Raw genomic sequence first — 19,510 nt, 5'->3', positions numbered from 1 at the left:
TTCACGCGGGCCGGAGCATTGGGGGGCGGAGCCTGGTCGGCGGAGCATGTGGGAGGAGCCACCGCTCATCTCGGCTCCAATGGGAGACGAGGTGAACGGGGGGTGGTGAGGGAGGTCACGTGATGGGATAGGATATAAGGGGAGAGCCGGAAGAGAACGGGAGCGGAGACGGAGCGAGAATAGGGGGGAGCCACGCTGAGCAGGACGGGAGCAGCGGCGCCATCTGCTACGTGGCGTGTGGTCGACGGGGCTAGCGGGGTGTGAGAGCTAGCCGAGTGTGCGGGGCACACGGGGCTAGTGAGTGACTAGCGGAGTGTGCGGGGCACACGGAGTGAACGGTGTGGCTAGCGAAGTGTGCGGGGCACACGGAGTGAACGGTGTGGCTAGCGGAGTGTGCGGGGCACACGGAGCGAGCGGTGTGGCTGGCGGTGCGCGAGTGTGCGGGGCACACGGAAAGACGGGAGCGAAGGCGGTGCGGGTCCGGACGAGGACCAGCGGGGTGAGAACGAAGAACCTAAATAAACGACACAACGGAGACCAAGAAAGCCTGACAGAGTCGTTTATTACACAAGTATGCATTTGTATATATATATATTTGTGCATCTCAAGATTCCATATATAAAAGATATGCAAAGGGACAATGTGGGGATGAGGGTTTTAATTTATAATGCGAAGAAGTAATTCAACAGAGGAGCGTTTTGGAGGTTTTGGGGTATCCATGTTGGAAATATTGTAACGTTTCTCATTTACGTGCGAGTTCACCGAAGCAGAATTTTGATGACGTTATCATCCACACAGGCATGCACGAAGACACATAAGTACGTCTCGTCAAGAGACGAGTGGTACGGCTGCCTCATGTCTTCTTGGGGTCACCGCTGTACGTTTCTCCCCATGAGGTGCCATGCTCAAATGTCGGAATGTTCCGATTTGGCTGGGAGGACAGGAGACGTGAGTTACTCACCAGACGCCATTTGTGGGTTGTTGTAGTGTATCTCCAGCATCACGTCTTTTGGGTCTGCGTCCAAGCCCAGCGAGTATCCGGCATAAGCGGGGTAGTCGAACGTCTGGAGAATATCGTTACGGTCATCCACACGATCAGCAGCGGCGGCCGCAGCACCAATGTCAGCAGAAGCAATATCAGCGTTATAATGATGAACATCGGTGTAAACAATTGAACCCACCCCCTTGTCCTGCTACCACTTGTAATTGGTTACATTAAGTAATGAGACTTCAGGGATACAAATAGATAAAATCATACATTTTTTTCTTGCAACGATTATGATTTTGATGATATTGGCGATTTATGGACTGATTTATTAGGGATGTAAAAATTCATTAGTGTATCGATTAGCATTGATTTTAAGGATACGTGTGTTGAATTGAGCATGTAAGAATCCACATTTTTGTTGTTCTATTTATGAAAATAATATGCTGTTCAATTCTTTCTAAGGAAGCTGTACAAATGAGACAAAATATAAATACCAGAAACAAGATGGTAAAACATTCAAAAAAATATATATATATTATTTGATCAAATTGTAGCCCTGAATTGTTTCTGTCAGTATATGCGCCTTTTTATGAATAAAAAGACCATGTAAATAAATGTGTATACTGAATCTCCACGCAAAAGTGAAATGTTTTGGAGTCAATCGGCGTGTAGTCCTTCCTATATGTCAACGTCTGATTTCCACTTTTCGCTCGCCCGCCCTGTTCTCTGTGCAAATGGCAACTCATTGAATAATCTCAAAAACAAGACCAAATCTAGGTTCACCATCAGGTGTCCCCCGCCCGCCGTCCCCCCTCCCAGGTCTCATTGGTATTTGGCTTTCAGTGGCTTGAGTACGGCTGGTTGATATGCGTGGGGTTGTCATTGCTCTTCCCCCTGTATTTCCTTACATTTCACTTTCCTTTTTCGACACTATCTGTGTTTCTCTTGTGTTATTTCAGCACTTTGAGATGTTGTGGCATTTAATTGCTCGAGACGCACGTCTTAATCCTAGCCATAGCAAGTTCAAGATTGCAAGTAAATATGGATAAAGGTAATAATTATTTCTGTCTTATCAGTTAAAAGAGTTAAAGGGTTGATAGTCATCGTGATAATGAGGATGATCATCATCACGCATTGGTGTACACCTGTGCTCACCTCTCCGCCCACAGCCCATGCAGCCAGCACACTTAAGCACCTGGCGCTGGGGTGATTGGTTTCACCCATCGACGAGTAGCATTGAAAGGTTGTATTCATGTAGGACATATTCACGTTGGTCTCGCACACGTACACGATCATGTGGTGCACGAAATGCGTGTTCCCGGCCTGCACCAGCGGCTGCACCTGTGAACGAGAACACACAGACTCGAGAAGCCATCCCTGCATGGGTTGTTGTTTTTGTTGGCAGTTTACGTCTGGACTTGTTTGCTGGAGAGTTGTTAGCAGGGGTGGCGCAATGGTTACAACTAGTGCCACGCAGCAAGAAGGGCTTGGGTTCGATTCTCGACTCGGGCGCCTCTCTGTGTGGAGTTTGTATGATGTGTCGTATCAGCACACACCACTCGTTTACTAATGGACTCTTGTCACACGTGCACAGCAGTACACGGCAGTGTTTTATCGGGACAACCGCTCTGTCTGCAGCGGTAAGAGCAACCTCATTGATCGCGTTGCCTATGTAGACTCACTTGTAATGAATCGCATGTATAAGTGTCCACTCTGTAGCATATAGGAACCTAAAAACACATTTTGCAAAGCTACGAGTAACTAGGTGCGTTTTATCATTCTTTAACAGAAGGAAATGGTGGACCGAGAAATTCAGCTATGGTGTTGTGACGTGGGTTATGTGTCTGATTACTATTGCAGATGTAGTGATATGGAATCGGTCACTACGGCATGTAGCGCTGGCTGCTGGCAAACAGGAGCTCGGCTGCCATGGCAACCAGAGGTCGCAAACGGGTTTTGATTCCTTACCCGTACCCGGCCGCACCAGGGTCGCAAACGGGTACCTGTACCCGGCCGTACCCGTACCCTACCTGTATCCGGCCGGGTACGGGTAGGGTACAGGTATCGGGTACCTGATTGTGACCTCTGGGATGAAGCCATGTTGCAGGTGCGGGTGGGTTGATTCTAGGAACTTGAATTGTGAGAAGAGACAAGACGTTGGGAAATGAGTGACAAACAGTTACTCACCAGTGACTCACGGCCTACCCGTACCCGTACCCGGCCGCACCAGGGTCGCAAACGGGTACCCGTACCCGTACCCGGCTGGGTACGGGTAGCCGGGTATCGGGTAGGGTACCCGGTTGCGACTTCTGATGGCAACCCTGTCCGCCAGAGGTATGGGGGTAGGCAGGAGGATGGGATGTGGGGAGAAGGGGGCGGACGGGGTACGGGAGAAGCCCCGGAACCTTCAAGGGGGTTCTAGAAGGGGGGCGTAGCCAAGGGAGTGCGAGGCTGTGTTGGGGGGATATAAGGGGGACTCCGGGGAAGACTCGGGGTCATTGTTGGAGTGGACCCCTGGAACCCGTCGAAGTCAAGTCCCGTCAAGTCTCGTCAAGTAAAGTCCCGCCAAGTAAAGTCTCGTCAAGTCTTCTTTATCGACACATCGTCTTACCCTAGTCTCAGCGTTGTGGGTCAGGCAGCCCGTTGTTGTCCTGACCTTACTATAGTATTCTCAGCGCCGGCGAATGCTATAAATAAACACAGTGCCTCCTAATATAGTGTCTCTCCAGTCTGTTACTACACAGCTACTAAATTTACCCTTCTTAAGAGGACTTGAAATTAAGTTTTGCCGTTTCACAAACCCCTGGTGTTCAGCTGTTGTGGAGTCGCCCACCATCTCCGGAGTATAGAACACAATGTGGAGTCTCTTACTCATCTGCTGCTGCACTCTGATGTTGTAGGAGAAAACATTTATTAAAAAGTCGATTTAATTAAGTATAACGTGTTGTCTATATTTATTTAAAGTTGCGCATTTTGATGTGACGTCACATTTCTCAACCCCCCCCCCCCTCGTCACACATCGTCACAAATGTCTGACCCCCCCCAGGTGCGTGACGTCATTTATGGACGGCCCATTACGTGCAGCGCCGTACATTTAGTCTGCAGTATGGTGATTACACGAAGTGACTTTATTCAACACAGCAGCTTATTCTCTTGTATAGCTATTCAGTGCTAATGTAGGTGCCTGGTCCATCCAGGACCTATTGTGGAGTTTCATGTTATTTAAAACAATGTTATGATGCTGTAGTGTTCGTTGTATTGATATTCCAAGTATTAGCAGATGCTGTATTTTGTGCTGTGTTTTTCCATCGGTTTTACCTCATTAAATACGTCGGAGTTGGATGTTCACCCTGGCTCTGAAAGTTTATTGAATGCGAGGTTGACTACTCGGATAGTTGTACAACGCAGCACACAGCGAGACCGAGACAATCGGTTTACACGGGGCCAGCTGGATATCTTTGATCATAATCTTTACGTAGACTGGAGCGGTGAACTCGGCCTGAAATTAGTACCTTGGTGCGGTGTGTAAACATAGCCACTCGGGAGTCAAAGAGGGCCGGAGGTGGTGCTGGCCACCCACCCCATTCATAGGTGCTCGCTAACAGCACTTGCCCCAACGGTCTCTTAAAGGCTATACAGGGGATCTTTGTCTTTGTGTGTGTAGGGAACCCTACCTTTACGATATGATGTTTCTTGGTCAGGTTGGGTAATTGCATAACATTGCACACGTAGTATGTTTCATCTGGAAGTATCAGGAACTGAAAGCACAAACACGTACTTTAAGACAACAACAAAAAACTCAACACATTGTCAATTACACATTCGTTTATACACAATTAAATTACTAAAGAGATAGCGCATTGTATTAAGAAATTAAATTGCCATTGATCAAGCAGGGATGATGAGGGGCGACACGGTGGTGAGATGTTAACTACCTCGCCTGGTATAAAAGAGGTCGGTTCGATCATGACGTTAAAACCTGTATATTTATATTTGGAGTTTGCATTTTTCTCCGGGTCCTCTGGTTTTCCCCTTCACATTTATAAAACGTGTTTAGAGTATTTGGCTCCTACCAAATTTCCATGTGATAATCCACTTAGTTGAGCTATCATTTTTGATTCTGAAAAATAGCTATCTAGCTCAGGGGGCATTACCTGCTAAAATAAAAAATATATTTAAGTAGTTTTATGATCGTGGGTTGAGATTACCCAGACCAACGATCGGCTGCGATGTGGTCAACAGATGGCAGTACCGCCAGTGGAGTTTGTGAATCTGCTTGCGTGGTTCTGTTCTATCATTCCCTCGTGCATGGATTTTCTCCAATTCGATACCATGTCAACAACAAAAAACGGTCATTAAATACGAATCGCGAAAGGCCTTTCCATGGAGGCAAATATGTTAATCGAAAGGTTAAATGTTATGGCAAAACACACCATTATAGCGAACTGGAAAGAGCATTCTCCCCCAACACTGCAGGAATGGGCCAATAAACCACCAAACATGGAAAGCCCTTCACTACCTCTCCTCCAGTGGGCATTGATTATTAAGAGCATTCATTGGAGCATGAAGGCACTCCCCCCCTTCTCCCCTTTTGTTTCTTCGCCGACAGGGGTATTATTAGAGATTATGAAGACACTAGGTCAGTGGCGGCTCCTGCAAAATCTCTCCGGGGGGCAAATGTCTGGATGATTTATAAGGATAAGGTCCACCCATGCAAAGGATAAATTAACAGCTTAAGCATGTAAAGGCAACTTCACTTCTTTAATATTAATGAAAAATAAAGTGACTCTTACAATACATCTTGTTTGTTTCTATACTCACTATTAATACAATCCACTCAAGTTTATTTTATTAAAGATTCCACTAGGTGGCGACAAATAAAATTGTTGACTGAAACGTGCTTACGTATGATGACATAAGCACGTTAGTGCGAGCCCTCCCGGAAGCCATAGAGAATGCATTGCAGCGCCCCCCGTTCGAAAAAAAACATCTTTGAATGTAAGTCTATGGGAACACTCTGGGCGATTCTCAGCCGGAGTGAAATCGCCCAAAAAGAGGCGGTACTCCACAGAACGTGACATGACGCTGATTGGACTATATCCAGAGGCACAGTGACGGCTAGCGTGACTCTGTGGTTGAATGACATTGGTGGTGCGTCGCCCAATCGCCCTAATGAAGAAACCGCCCCTGCACTAGGTGGGTTGTCGAGTTTATTTAAACATTTTTATTCAAAACATACGGTTTAGACAGGTTTCCATTGCACTTTAATCTGCAATGTGTGTTGTGGTGGTGGTGTAAACCCCATTTAATATTCGCTGTGTTGTGTACCCGAATCATCTTGTTAATAGGAAAATAAATGGATATATCACAGCACTGTCACACGAATGTTGTCATCTTCCTGCTGGGACACCACTGTGGTGAGATAAATTCACTCGCACGGGTTTTTTTCTACGCACTTTAATTGAACTTGCCGTGTTGTCTGTTTATATTCTTTAGAATCTTTGACGCTTCATATATCTTCGGATCGACGAAGCCTAATGAGCTGACATTTTCTACACAGACTTTGCCTCCTCACGTGACAATTCAATATTTCATTTAAAAAAAACAATCCAGGTCCTGCCTATAATGATCCTATTCGTATTAACTATATTTTACTCATTATTAGTTCTGTATTTGACTATTTAATAATCCTATATTTTACAAATTAATAATCCTAAATTTGACTAATTAATAATGCTACATTTGACTAATTAATGCTACATTTTACCAATTAATAATCCTACATTTTACTAATGAATAATCCTACACCCCCCCGACACCTTTTGAAATCACGAATGTTCTCGCCCACCCACGACTGCAAACGTCTGAATCTTCGCTTAAAGCTTTCGTGACTGCAGAAATTCATATTTTTTGCAAGCGAAAAGCAGACCGCGACGTGATATCCATTACATTGATGCGTGTGCAATTTGTAAGGGCGCAGTGACACAACATTTCATTTTAAGGCTATAATCCCTTGACGTCCTTTTTTTATTACACGCTTTCTATTAACTCACTCTATTGTCGTCGCCATATCCTCAAATCTTGTAACTCAATTTTAGTTTAACACGTAGGCTTTCGCGACCAATATTGTTCATAATCAACGATTTTTGGGTTTAGATCGCGTTATTTATAAATGTGTCGTAACCCTCCACCACCCGACACGGCCAATCAGTAAAAAAAAGTGTCACGTTGACAAAAGAAAAAATAGTTCACTGCTTTATCCCACCGGTGTGTTGAAGCGTGGAACCACAACATTTACAATTTGAGTACGACGTTTCGCTGGTAATTGCATCCAGCATCATCGGGCAATTCGCCAGAATGGTGAGGCTCTGCTGTGTCTCCCGTTCTTATATAGAGCAGCAGCAGGGTGACGTCATCATTAACTCATTAACTCATCAGGTGCAAAGATTTGAGGGGGGGGGTTATTGTAATTATATACTTGATTAGTAATAAGGCTATTGTTACGATGCGAGTTGTAGATTAGTAATCATTTGGAATGTGTTCTATTGTGATTATGCTACATTAATAATCAGTTAGTGCTTGTCTCCCTTATAAGGAGACAAGCACTAACTGATTATTAATGTAGCATAATCACAATAGAACACATTCCAAATGATTACTAATCTACAACTCGCATCGTAACAATAGCCTTATTACTAATCAAGTATATAATTACAATAACCCCCCCCCTCAAATCTTTGCACCTGATGAGTTAATGAGTTAATGATGACGTCACCCTGCTGCTGCTCTATATAAGAACGGGAGACACAGCAGAGCCTCACCATTCTGGCGAATTGCCCGATGATGCTGGATGCAATTACCAGCGAAACGTCGTACTCAAATTGTAAATGTTGTGGTTCCACGCTTCAACACACCGGTGGGCTAAAGCAGTGAACTATTTTTTCTTTTGTCAACGTGACACTTTTTTTACTGATTGGCCGTGTCGGGTGGTGGAGGGTTACGACACATTTATAAATAACGCGATCTAAACCCAAAAATCGTTGATTATGAACTCAATTTTAACCCACTTCCCAATGTGGTATCGACTGCAAACTTGGTATACTTATGTCATACTGATGACAATACTATATTCTATCATTAAAAAATTAAAACCATATTTTGTTATGTTATGTTTCGGCTTGGGTCTAATTGTATTGGTTTAGCCATGTTTGTTTGTTGTAGTACAGAGTTAGACTGATGGCCTTAATCCAAGTTGTCTTGTGGTTGTTGTTGTTTGACTTGCATTCCACTGTAATTTTTGCACACAGCGTTGGTGTACGGTATTTTTTCTGCAATATTTTGCTGTCTTTTCTTGGATTTTCTGTTTGCACTTAGTCACATATTCACTTTAAGATGTTTTTTGTTCATGTTTTAGTTTTTTGTTTGTTGCGGTTGCACCCGATTCAAGAGCCGAATGGCTCACAGGGCTATACCTAATAAATGAACTTGAACTTGTCCACGGTCAACTGACGTTGGCTGTAAATCACCACGGCCCCTTACGTTATGGCAAGCTTCGGGGCCACTTCCTGGAGTCGTGGAGTTCTGCCATTACTCGTACGGTACATTTCATTAAAGCGTGTTTAAAAAAAAGTATTTTTTATTATCTTACTTATTACTTCTATGTCTCAATAGCGTTAAGGAGATAGTGTAACATGAGGTTTCTGCCTTTGTAATGAGGGTTGTAAGTTGACGCCGAGGAGGGGGGAGGAGGCGCCTCGCCCCCCATGTGGAGTGACGTCATCCGCTAATTATTATTAATGGCGGGGGTGTCCATTAGGAGGACGTCACCTTATAATGATGATTAATGAGGGGGGCTGTTTGATGTGGAGGGACGTCACCTGCTCATGATTATTAATGGGGGATGGTGCTCCATGTGGAGTGACGTCACCTGCTAATGAGGGGGGGGGGTCCATGTGGAGGACTAACCTGTTCATGAATATTAATGAGGGGGGCTGGTCGATGTGGAATGACGTCACGAGCGTTAAGGACATTCCTGGGTGATTTAGGAGGTATTAGAATTTCGGCAGCGTACGGCCGCCTTATTCCAAGCTGCAGAGAGGGCGTCTCAGTGCACTGCGCCATGCACACCAGCCCACTGATGTCCCCATGTATACAGTAGTCATTTCTAGTCAGTAGATACTACTGTAGTCAGTAGATACTACTGACTTGTATGTAGGTTGTGTAGGCATATATAGTCAGTAGATACTACTATAGTCAGTAGATACTACTGACTATTGTATGTAGGTTGTGTAGGTATATATAGTCAGTAGATACTACTGACTATTGTATGTAGGTTGTGTAGGTATATATAGTCAGTAGATACTACTGTAGTCAGTAGATATTACTGACTTGTATGTAGGTTGTGTAGGCATATATAGTCAGTAGATACTACTGACTATTGTATGTAGGTTGTGTAGGCATATATAGTCAGTAGATATTACTGACTTGTATGTAGGTTGTGTAGGCATATATAGTCAGTAGATACTAGCGACTATTGTATGTAGGTTTTGTAGGCATATATAGTCAGTAGATACTAGTGACTTGTATATAGGTATATGCCTACAGACTACATTTCTTTTTGGGGGGGTGAAATTTTTGTTTGGGGGTCGACAATTTTTGGAAACCTGTTGGATAAACTTGTTACCCTCACATCTGGGGGGTGGGGCACACTTTCTTCAACTTTTTTTTGATTCAGGCCTTATGAAAGGCTCTTATAATTTAGTTGACGGACAAACGGAACGCCGGGCTTTCATAATACTGTAGAATAATTTGAATCAATTCAACAATTTTGCGTGTTTTTTGGGGGAGAAATACACATTTTTTGAGTAGTTGTTAGTGTCTGATTGTCGATAACAATTGCTAAAAATCATGGGTTAATTATTATGTTCATTGAAAACATTTTCCTGACGAAGACACGCTTCATGAACTAGTGAATAAATAAAATAAGTAGAACTTTGCTAGCAGCCAACCAATGATCAATGAGTATGACGGTGAGCTTGTTGCACAACTGGCTCAGTTTAACTCGCACAGACGCACTAATGACTAATGTGTCAAGTCATTGCGGAAATTTTCATTTGGAATGTAAAAACCATTGCACAACGCATTTTTTGTTCACATGCGACGCCGCGTGACAGCGTCTCAACCTTGCAGTTATTGTGCGCACGTGTTATGAGACACTGTTAAAGGCATTTACGCTTATTATCTGATTGTGAAAAGTTAAAAAAATGTCGCACCTAATTTGCATGAAAAGTATTTGGATGTAGCTTCCCCAAAGTTTTGGAACCACCTCTAGTTTTGTCTCTTGGTATTTCCAGCCTGCTGTCTCTTCTCTGTGCTCATTTAAACTGACGATTCACACCACTGATGTCCTCTACCCCCCCCCCCCCCATGTGTGCAGGTTCCACTGACTCTATTGTATGTAGGGTGTATAGGCATATATAGTCAATATACTAGTGACGTGTATGTAGGTTGTGTAGGTATATATAGTCAGTCAATACTACTGACTAATGTATATAGGGTGTGTAGGTATATGCCTACAGACTACATTTCTTTTTGGGGGGGTGAAATTTTTGTTTGGGGGGCGACATTTTTTGGAAACCTGTTGGATAAACTTTTTACCCTCACATCTGGGGGGTGGGGCCCACTTTCTTCAACTTTTTGATTCAGGCCTTCTGAAAGGCTCTCATAATTTAGTTGACGGACAAACGGAACGCCGGGCTTTTATAATACTTTAGAATAATTTGAATCAATTAGTCAACAATTTTGCGTGTTTTTTGGGGGAGAAATACACATTTTTTGAGTAGTTGTTAGTGTCTGATTGTCGATAACAATTGCTAAAAATCATAGGTTCATTATTATATTCATTGAAAACATTTTCCTGACGAAGACACGCTTCATGAACTAGTGAATAAATAAGTACAACTTTGCTAGCAGCCAACCAATGATCAATGCGTATGACGGTGAACTTGTTGCACAACTGGCTCAGTTTAACTCGCACAGACGCACGAATGTGTCAAGTCATTGCGAAAATCTTCATTTGGAATGTGAAAACCATTGCACAACGCATTTTTTGTTCACATGCGACGCCGCGTGACAGCGTACTTTGCAGTTATTGTGTGCACGTGTTATGAGACACTGTTAAAGGCATTTACGCTTATTATCTGATTGTGAAAAGTTCAAAAAAAATTCGCACCTAATTTGCATGAAAAGTATTTGAATGTATCTGCCCCAAAGTTTTGGAACCATTACTTTTTTTTGGTATCTGTATTGGTGGAATGCCTTGGTGTGGTCGCCCTCTGAAAAAGGGGAGCTTCTTTTTTCAATCGGCTTCACTCGGGAAATACACTTCTCATTCTGATAAAACTAAACTAAAACTAAACAAAAATTTCTACCAGGTAAGGCCCACTGAGCTATATAGTTATTTTTCAGAAGCGACCACAGACGATAGCTCAACGAAGTAGATTTTTACCTGGAAATGTAAAACAGCCAAATACTTTAAACGCATGACTCTGTCGAGGGGAAAACTATAGGACCCGGGGAAAAGTCCACGCAACCACGGGCAGAAGATGCAAACTCAAAATATATCACGGAATGGCGCGCACGCCTGCGATGCGGTTGTGTGTACTTTTAAATCTGCCAGGGTTTAGTGGGACAAGCAGGGAACATCGTACGTGACAGCCCCAAACACAGTCGGTGTAATGGCAGTACAGCAAGGAGGTTGTCAATGCAATCTACTGAACAAACATTGGAGTGTCAATCCTGCCCCTGAAGGATCTGATTCCCGACCAGTTGACCACAACAATCCAATGCAACCGGATTAGACGGGGGCCCGTCGGAGTTACACAAGATGCATCCGACGCCAATATATATTTTATCACAATCATCGTCATCATCCGTAATTCACCATCAATCCACACAAGTGCAGGCTGCCCGTTGCCTCACCTGGCTCTGCACCGCATCGAACGTGGAGTAGTTCTGTGGCAGGGGCTGCTCGGTAGGAAATCCCTGCCTCAGGAGCTGGATGCTCTTGGAGCCCCGCGTGTCCGTGCTGTGGTATGGGACGTCGGGCATGTTCTCGCTCTTCGGTTTGTCTGTGCCGTAGGCCCAAATCAGGCGCACCGTGTCCTCCTGTGTGTCAGCCGTGCGTGCGCGCATTGTGTCGGAGTAGCATGGGGAGCCGTGGTGTCGCGGTTAAGCGCTACGAAACGCCGGCGGCACGAGTTAAACTTGTCACCCACCAGTTACGATTATCTAAACCGGTCATGGGGCCCTCCTCTGGGTTGACTCAGCCTTAAATGAGCACCTGGTGCGGTGCGTAAACTTTGCCACTGGGGGAGAAAAAGCCGTCCGGGCGTTATGTTGGCCACCCACCCCCTCGTGTGCCGTTCCAGCCTTCAGAGGTGCTCGCTCACAGCACTTGCCCCAACAGTCTATTAAGATTATGCTGGGGGATCTTTGTCTTTGTGTGCATGCACACATATGTGTGTGTGTGTACACGTGCCCAGCAAAACAACCCCCTACCACCTCGTGGTGCCGGACGGGCAACGCTGTCGTGGGCAATGCCTTGGGGGTAGGGCCAATTCAGATTGTCCTTTCCCCTCATGGCGTTTGTAGCCGCCACAGCGGCCAAATGGGGCTCTGGATAGGTGCGAGGGGCTGGTAACCCCTCCACCTTGAATTAACTACCACTAAACTACGAGGTAAATATTTATTAAGTTTGTTTCAGTTTCATTTATTAGGTGTAGCCCTGTGAGCCATTCGGCTCTTGAATCGGGTGCAATCGCAACAAACAAAAAACATAAACATGAACAATAAAACATCTTAAATGACTATGCGCAAACAGAAAAATCCAGGAAAAAACAGCAAAATATTCCAGAAAAAGCACCGTACACCAAAGCTGTGTGCAAAAATCCCAGTGGGATGCAAGTCAAACAACAACAAGCACAAGACAACTTAGATTAAAGCCATCAGTCCCGGGGGGACAGGCATCTATGACGTCTCCTGGCCAAACCCCATTTGGCAGAGCCAGGAGACTGAATCCTTACCCTCGGGGCTCCTCCAGAAGCATCAAAAAACCACTGTGTATGGCCACGTGGAATGTTCGAACGCTCACTGCGGAGGAGAGTCTGCCACTCCTCTGTCGGGAGCTGGACTGGTACCGCCTTGATTTCTGTGGTATTCAGGAGGTCCGGTGGACCGACTCTGGCTCCTGCCACCATGAGGGGTGGACAGTCCTCTACTCGGTGCAGAAGACTGACAAACAACAGGATGTGGCTCTTCTTTTGAATAAAATAATGAAGTGGGCGTGGGTGAGTGGTGGTGAGGTGTGGGAAGCTGTTAACCCCAGGCTAATTTGGGCTCGCCTTCCCATCAACCAGAGGCGAGGAGTGGTGGTTACTTTTGCCCCCACTGAACACGAACATCCGTGGAGGGATGCAGGCAAGGCCGATGAGTTAGATGCCTTCTACGACGTCCTGTAGCAGGTGCTGGCTAAAGTGGCCCCTCGGGATAGAGTCATCTTGTTGGGTGACTTCAATGCATGAGTTGGTCATGATGCTGGCACCTGGTTTGGAGTAATTGGAAGGCATGGGCCGGATCAGCTCAATAACAACGATAGGAGGCTGCTAGATTTTTGTGCAAGCCATGGGCATCGGCGCATCCACACCACATCATGGATGCATGCCGGGTCCAAGCAAGAACATCTGCTGGACTACGTAGTGACAGAACAGCGGATGCGGACCCATGTCCTTGACACCAGGACCGACCGTGGAGCTGATCTTCCCACTGACCATCGACTTGTCATTTGTAAGATGCGCCTGCCATTCTTCCACTCCGGTGGTGGGTGTACACCCAGGACCCCATTCAAACCCTTAGTGGTATGGTCTCAGCTAGCTGATGAAAGTTGCAAGCGAGAATTTCATCATCGCTTGTGGCTGGGGTTGGCATCGTCCCCGACTCCTCCTGATGTCGAGGGGACATGGGTGAGGTTTAGGACTGTGGCTCATGCAGCTGCAATTGCTGCTTTGGGTACATGGTCCAGACCTCCCCAGAGACCCTGGCTGACAGAGGAGGCGTTCAAGCTGGCTGAGAAAAAGCGATAGGCCCACTCTCATAGGCTACAGCATCCCACGTCAGAGAATGAGAAGGCTTACCGCAGCCTTCACTCGGAGGTTTGGAGAGCCGTGAGGCGCTGCAAGGATGGGTGGTGGTTGCGGGTTGCTGAGGAGATGGAGTCTGCCTCAGTGGCCCGCAATCACAAATCGTTCTTTAACTCCATCAAAAAAGTAACCTGTAGCACCACACCTATTACCATCTGTCGGGGAAAGAACGGTGATCCAATCTCCGACCCCCTGTTTGCAGATTAGCTGAGCATTTCTGTGAGGTCCTGGGGGAGGGGAAATCCCTCACCCAGGAAAACAACGTGGGACAAAGTGGGGATTACCCTGCCGTTGCTGCGGTGCCTCAAATATTGGAAGAAGTCACCCGCTGTGAGTGGCTGGCTGAGGTGCCATCTGTGGAGGAAGTACTGAGGACGATCCAGAGTCTGAGACCAGGAAAGGCACCGGCAGAGATGATCTCCCAAGCGAAATGCTGAGGGAGGGTGGCATTTGTGCACAGACTGTCCTACATGACATCATAACAACAGTCTGGACCACTGGACGTGTTCTGCAGGATTGGAAAGATGCCCTGGTGGTCCCCCTCTTTAAGAAGGGGGACCGCACAGACTGTAACAACCTCAGGGGCATCTCACTCATCAGTGTGCCGGTAAAGGTCTTGGCAAGGATTATTCAACATCGCCTTGCTTGGCACACTAAAGAGAGGCTTGCGGAGCCCGAATGTGGTTTCAGGAAAGGACGGGCCTGCACAGATGCCATATTTTCTGTCCGTCTGCTACAGCAGAGGTATAGGGAATAGGGAAGACCTACAGCTCTGCTTAATTGACCTGGTGAGGCCTACAATACCATCAGTAGGCCTGGGCTCTGGGTTGTTCTTTGTGCTTTCGGAGTCCCTGACCCTCTGCTCACGATCATTAAGCACCTTCATGATGGTGAGCGGGCCCGGGTAAAACTACGTGGCCGGGAGTCAGAGCCTTTCCCTGCACACCTTGGGGTGCGACAGGGATGTCCTCTGGCTCCCACATTATTTAACATCTATTTTGACCGCGTAGTTCGTGAAGCCTTAAATAGCTGTACTGGGGGAATTTCCATTTGGTACAGATATATTGGGAGGCTGATCGACGCCCGGGTTTCGATCAAGGGATGGCTCCCTATTGGTCAACCACGTTATGTATGCCGATGATTTGGTAATAGCTGCTCATTCAGAAGAGGAGTTGGAGACGCTGCTGCTGAGACTGGAGCGTGCCACTAAGAGGTGGGGCCCTACCATCAGCCCCACCAAAACTAAGCACCTGCCTGGGTATTTTGTACCATCGGACACTCCACCCCCACAACTCCCAATCGGTGATGGGGCAGTAGCGGAGAGAGTGGAGAGTTTCCCATTCCTGGGCAGTGTGCTTATGCCCGGCTCCTGTTTAACAGCAGAGGTCTCACTCCGAATCAGTCGAGCGGCAATATCTTTTCATCAGTTGCGTAACGCTGTGTGGAAGCTACCTGGTCTGTTGCTCCGCACGAAGCTTCAGGTCTTCTCGGCCACAGTCATTCCCTCCCTTGTCTACGCTTGCGAAACGTGGATACCCCTAATGGAGCATCTTTGCCGGTTGTAAACATTTAGGCTGGCCTACCTACGATTCCTCCTGGATTTAACCAGGCTGGATTGTGTGAGGAGCTCACAAATCCTTAAAAGATCTGGGCAAAGTCCCATCGGTGAGCTCCTCCGGCAGGCAAGGCTGTGTTGGCTGGGTCATGTAGCCCGCATGCCCAGCCACCGCATGCCTAAACAGCTTTTGTTCGGCCGGATCGAGGGGGCTAAACGGACGCGGCACTGGCTAGAGAATAGATGGAGTAATGTGATACAGGAGGACGTGGAGCTGAGTGGACTTGCCGATGACTGGCACCAGCGGTGTCAAGATCGGCCTCTGTGGAGGAGGCTCGTGAAGGACGCTACTGGGCATTTGGAGGCAGTCGCCCTCCAACAACAACGGAGGGCGGAGGAGCGACGCTCACAACAACGAGCGGAGCGCCGGGTGGCTTAAGCACAGCAAGTTGGTACAGTAGGGGGCACAGGTGGTGCATTAGCCAGTCGTCTCAGTCAGTTGACCCGTGGCATCTGCGTCTGCCCCGTGACCTCGTGCCAGCGGGCGTTCGACACCTCACATGGCCTCAAGGTGCACTTAGCCTGGCACAAGCGTCGTGGTGACGTCACCGCCAATTAGTGGCGAATGGCGGTTGTTGTACACGTGTGTTTGTGTGTACAGGTGTGTATTTGTGTGTACACTTGTGTGTGTGTACACGTGTGTGTATGCACGTGTGTGTATACTCGTGTTTGTGTGTACACATGTGTGTGTGTGTGCAACACGCACGGTGATGTCCCTGTCGTTGGCGTCGCACGTGAGCAGCGCGCGCACCACGCGCATGACCGTGTGGGTGCCGTTCTCGCTGAGCCCCACGAGTTTGTAGTCCTGACTTGCGTCCCGCACCAGCTTCCGCTCCCCCTCGATGTGTGCGTCCTGATCGCCCGAGAAGGGGGGGAGAAGGAGGTGAAGATGGCAGGGACAAGGATTCGAAATTAGGACGAGATGATATTTAATGCTTAACACCCCTAATAATACTTTAAAGCATGTTTGCCAGGTTCGTGGGAGTAGGGTTGAGAAATACAGACTCACACACGTGTACACATGTCTACACACACACACAAATACCCCCCTTATACCCTTAACAGACTGTTGGGGCAAGTGCTGTTAGCGAGCACCTAAGAAGGCCGGCACGGCACACGAGAGGGTGGGTGGCCAACACCACGCCCGGCCGCCTTTGTCTCCCCAGTGGTGATGTTTACACTCCACACCAGGTACTCATTTGAGGCTTATTCGACCTAGAGGAGGCCCATGAACGGTTCACGTGATCGTCATTGGTGTCGTCCATGCGCAGGAATCGAACTCGGGTCCCCGGGTTCATAGCGCAGTGCGCAAACTCCTATACTACCGCTCCCTACACACACACACGTGTACATACACATCTATACCAGCAGTATCGCAATCATGATGTGATACATATGTTGGTGACTATAATAATTACGAAGGTGATTGTGACGATGATAATGCTGATTATAATGATGATGGATGTGTGATCTTGATAACGATCATGATGATTTTTGTTATATATATTTTAAAAATCAACATCGCGACAATCACTGAGCATAAATCATGCATGGTGCTCAATGATTTTAGTGATTGCGTCCTGACACCGTGACCAAAAATCGAAGCCACATCGTTGCCTGTCACTCACCACGAGGTGGGTAGCGGCTGCGCTGTCCACCCATCCGATCACCACGTCAGAGCCGGCCATCATCCCCGTGGAGCTCAGACCCAGCCCGACCCAGCCCCGGGTGCGAACCCGAGCTTCCAGTACGATCTGGTCGCTGTCGAACTCCCACGAGATGTCGAAGTCGCCAGGAGCCAGAACCGCGCTCAACGTGAGATTGGTCGTGGCGTTCAAAGCACAGGACACCTTCATCACCCCCACCACCAACATCATCACCACCACCACCGGTGCCATCATCTTCACTGACATCGTCAACACGTGGTGATGCACTGCCAGTGAAGAAGGACGTGAGGCATTTATAAGATCGGGGGCGGTGGTAGCGGAGACAGACGAGGAAGTTGGGGTCACGGAGGACTAGGGGCGGTTACATATTTGGTGTTCAAACGCACGCCAGAAGGTCATGTACATTTAGTTGGGTATAGTATTGCGGAACAATTGCTGAAATCCAAATGCATTTAAATGCATAGATAACATATGTATAGCATATGTGACCTGGGTGCGTGACTTCAAAAGTACAGTTTACACGTTCGTTTCATTCAACCGATTGCAACACTAAATTTTACGTGGGTTTTTTTTTCACGTGAGAGAAAGCACACGTTATTGTAGAAGGTGAAACGGTTCACCCTGTGTCCATTTAAACGCCGCGATGGCACGCGTGCCTTGTAATCCAGCACGGTGGAGTGGAAGGTTGGTGGACCGCACGAATATGTCATGGTCACCTTTCTATGTAATTTTTTTTCAGGTTCATTTATTTGGTATAGCCCTGTGAGCCATTCGGCTCTTGAATCGGGTGCAACCGCAACAAACAAAAACATGAACAAGAAACATCTTAAAGTGACCACGCGCAAACAGAACAATCCGCGCAAACAGAAAAAAAAATGTCATGGCCGTGGGTGCCACTGTGGCGACGAACCTGCTATACTACCGCTACCTACACACACGCCTGGTATACAGGAGGTCGGGGGTTCGATTTCCGATCCTGACGCCCTGTATATTCGGAGTTTGCATGTTCTCTCTCCTCTTCTCCGTGACATCCGTTTACCCTCCACATTTATAATTAACATGCGTTTAGAGTATTTGGCTGCTGTACATTTCCATAAGATACGCCACTTTGTTGAGCTATAATTTGTGGCCAGGTCGCTTCTGAAAGAGAGTTATGTAGTCCAGTGGGCCTTACCTGGTAAATTAAAATAGTAAATAGTTTATGAAGCAGCTAATAGAAGATTGGATACACAAAGCACGTGCTCCCTCAGGCACATTGATATGTTTCTTTTCTTGATTTTAAACTTTTCCAAAAATCACTCAAACGCATCGTAAATTCGCAATTCTGGATATATGCCCGGCAGTGCGTGTCTCGGGCTCGCCGGTGTGATGTACAAAAAGTCGCGTGGACGAGGTTGAGTCACTTCGTGTCCATCTCTCAAATTTCATTCTCGCGTGGTTCCCATTGGTGTTCACGGAGGAGCTCGTGCCCCTGGAGAATTCCGCACAGCAAGAAATGTCGACTGCGCAAGTGTCCGCGTGCAATCCCTGCGCCTCGGCGGAGAAGAGCCTGAGACACTGTCTAACATTCCCGAAAAATAACTTGATCGCCGATCCTACAGGAAAAACCTCCCAGTCTCAAATTCCCTCCTTCAACAACAACAACAAATTGTATGTTTCGAACTGCATAAGAAGATTGCACGCGAGATGAGGCTGTCTCCTGCACTGACGGACAATTAGGAATAGAGGGCAGTGTCATTGTTGTCACGATCTCAAATAACGCACCCACACAGGAATGTCACTGCCCAACTTCGATAAGCAGGGCGGTGGTGGCTATTCTGCACGTGGCTTGTAATCCAACACCCGGGACGCAGTGATGGGTCGGTGAATCGCTGCACAAATGTTGCGAAACTCCCTTCCAGTGGGCGTCAAGGTGGTGCAATAATAGTATGGCTCGGCCAGAAGAAGGCAGTACAGCAAGTTGACTGATCGCAATCTATTTCCGGGATGTAGATTTGTTGTCCCCTCTTACACGTGTGGGGGTTTTTTTTTCCGGGTGCTCCGG

At 47.0% G+C, this 19,510-nt stretch overlaps 1 protein-coding gene across 1 annotated transcript in view; it reads right to left on the bottom strand.

The window, feature by feature from the left end:
* The window catches only part of LOC144731532 (putative DBH-like monooxygenase protein 2), a 49,749-nt gene extending 31,995 nt beyond the window's left edge, over nucleotides 1–17,754 (bottom strand). The window contains exons 1-6 of the mRNA XM_078612661.1: nucleotides 17,428–17,754; nucleotides 16,506–16,652; nucleotides 11,969–12,154; nucleotides 4,663–4,746; nucleotides 2,144–2,329; nucleotides 962–1,064 (exon numbers count right to left, since the gene is read on the bottom strand). Coding sequence (XP_078468787.1) covers nucleotides 962–1,064; nucleotides 2,144–2,329; nucleotides 4,663–4,746; nucleotides 11,969–12,154; nucleotides 16,506–16,652; nucleotides 17,428–17,712 — 991 coding nt within the window. The 5' untranslated portion in view covers nucleotides 17,713–17,754. The remainder of the gene's footprint in view (nucleotides 1–961; nucleotides 1,065–2,143; nucleotides 2,330–4,662; nucleotides 4,747–11,968; nucleotides 12,155–16,505; nucleotides 16,653–17,427) is intronic.
* Nucleotides 17,755–19,510: the final 1,756 nt, after the last annotated feature.

Source organism: Lampetra planeri, chromosome 2, assembly GCF_965212315.1.
Source record: "Lampetra planeri chromosome 2, kcLamPlan1.2.h2, whole genome shotgun sequence".
NCBI classification, from domain to species: domain Eukaryota; kingdom Metazoa; phylum Chordata; class Hyperoartia; order Petromyzontiformes; family Petromyzontidae; genus Lampetra; species Lampetra planeri.
Note: the sequence above shows the minus strand (reverse complement) of the source record. Positions and strands in the feature narration are given on the sequence as shown.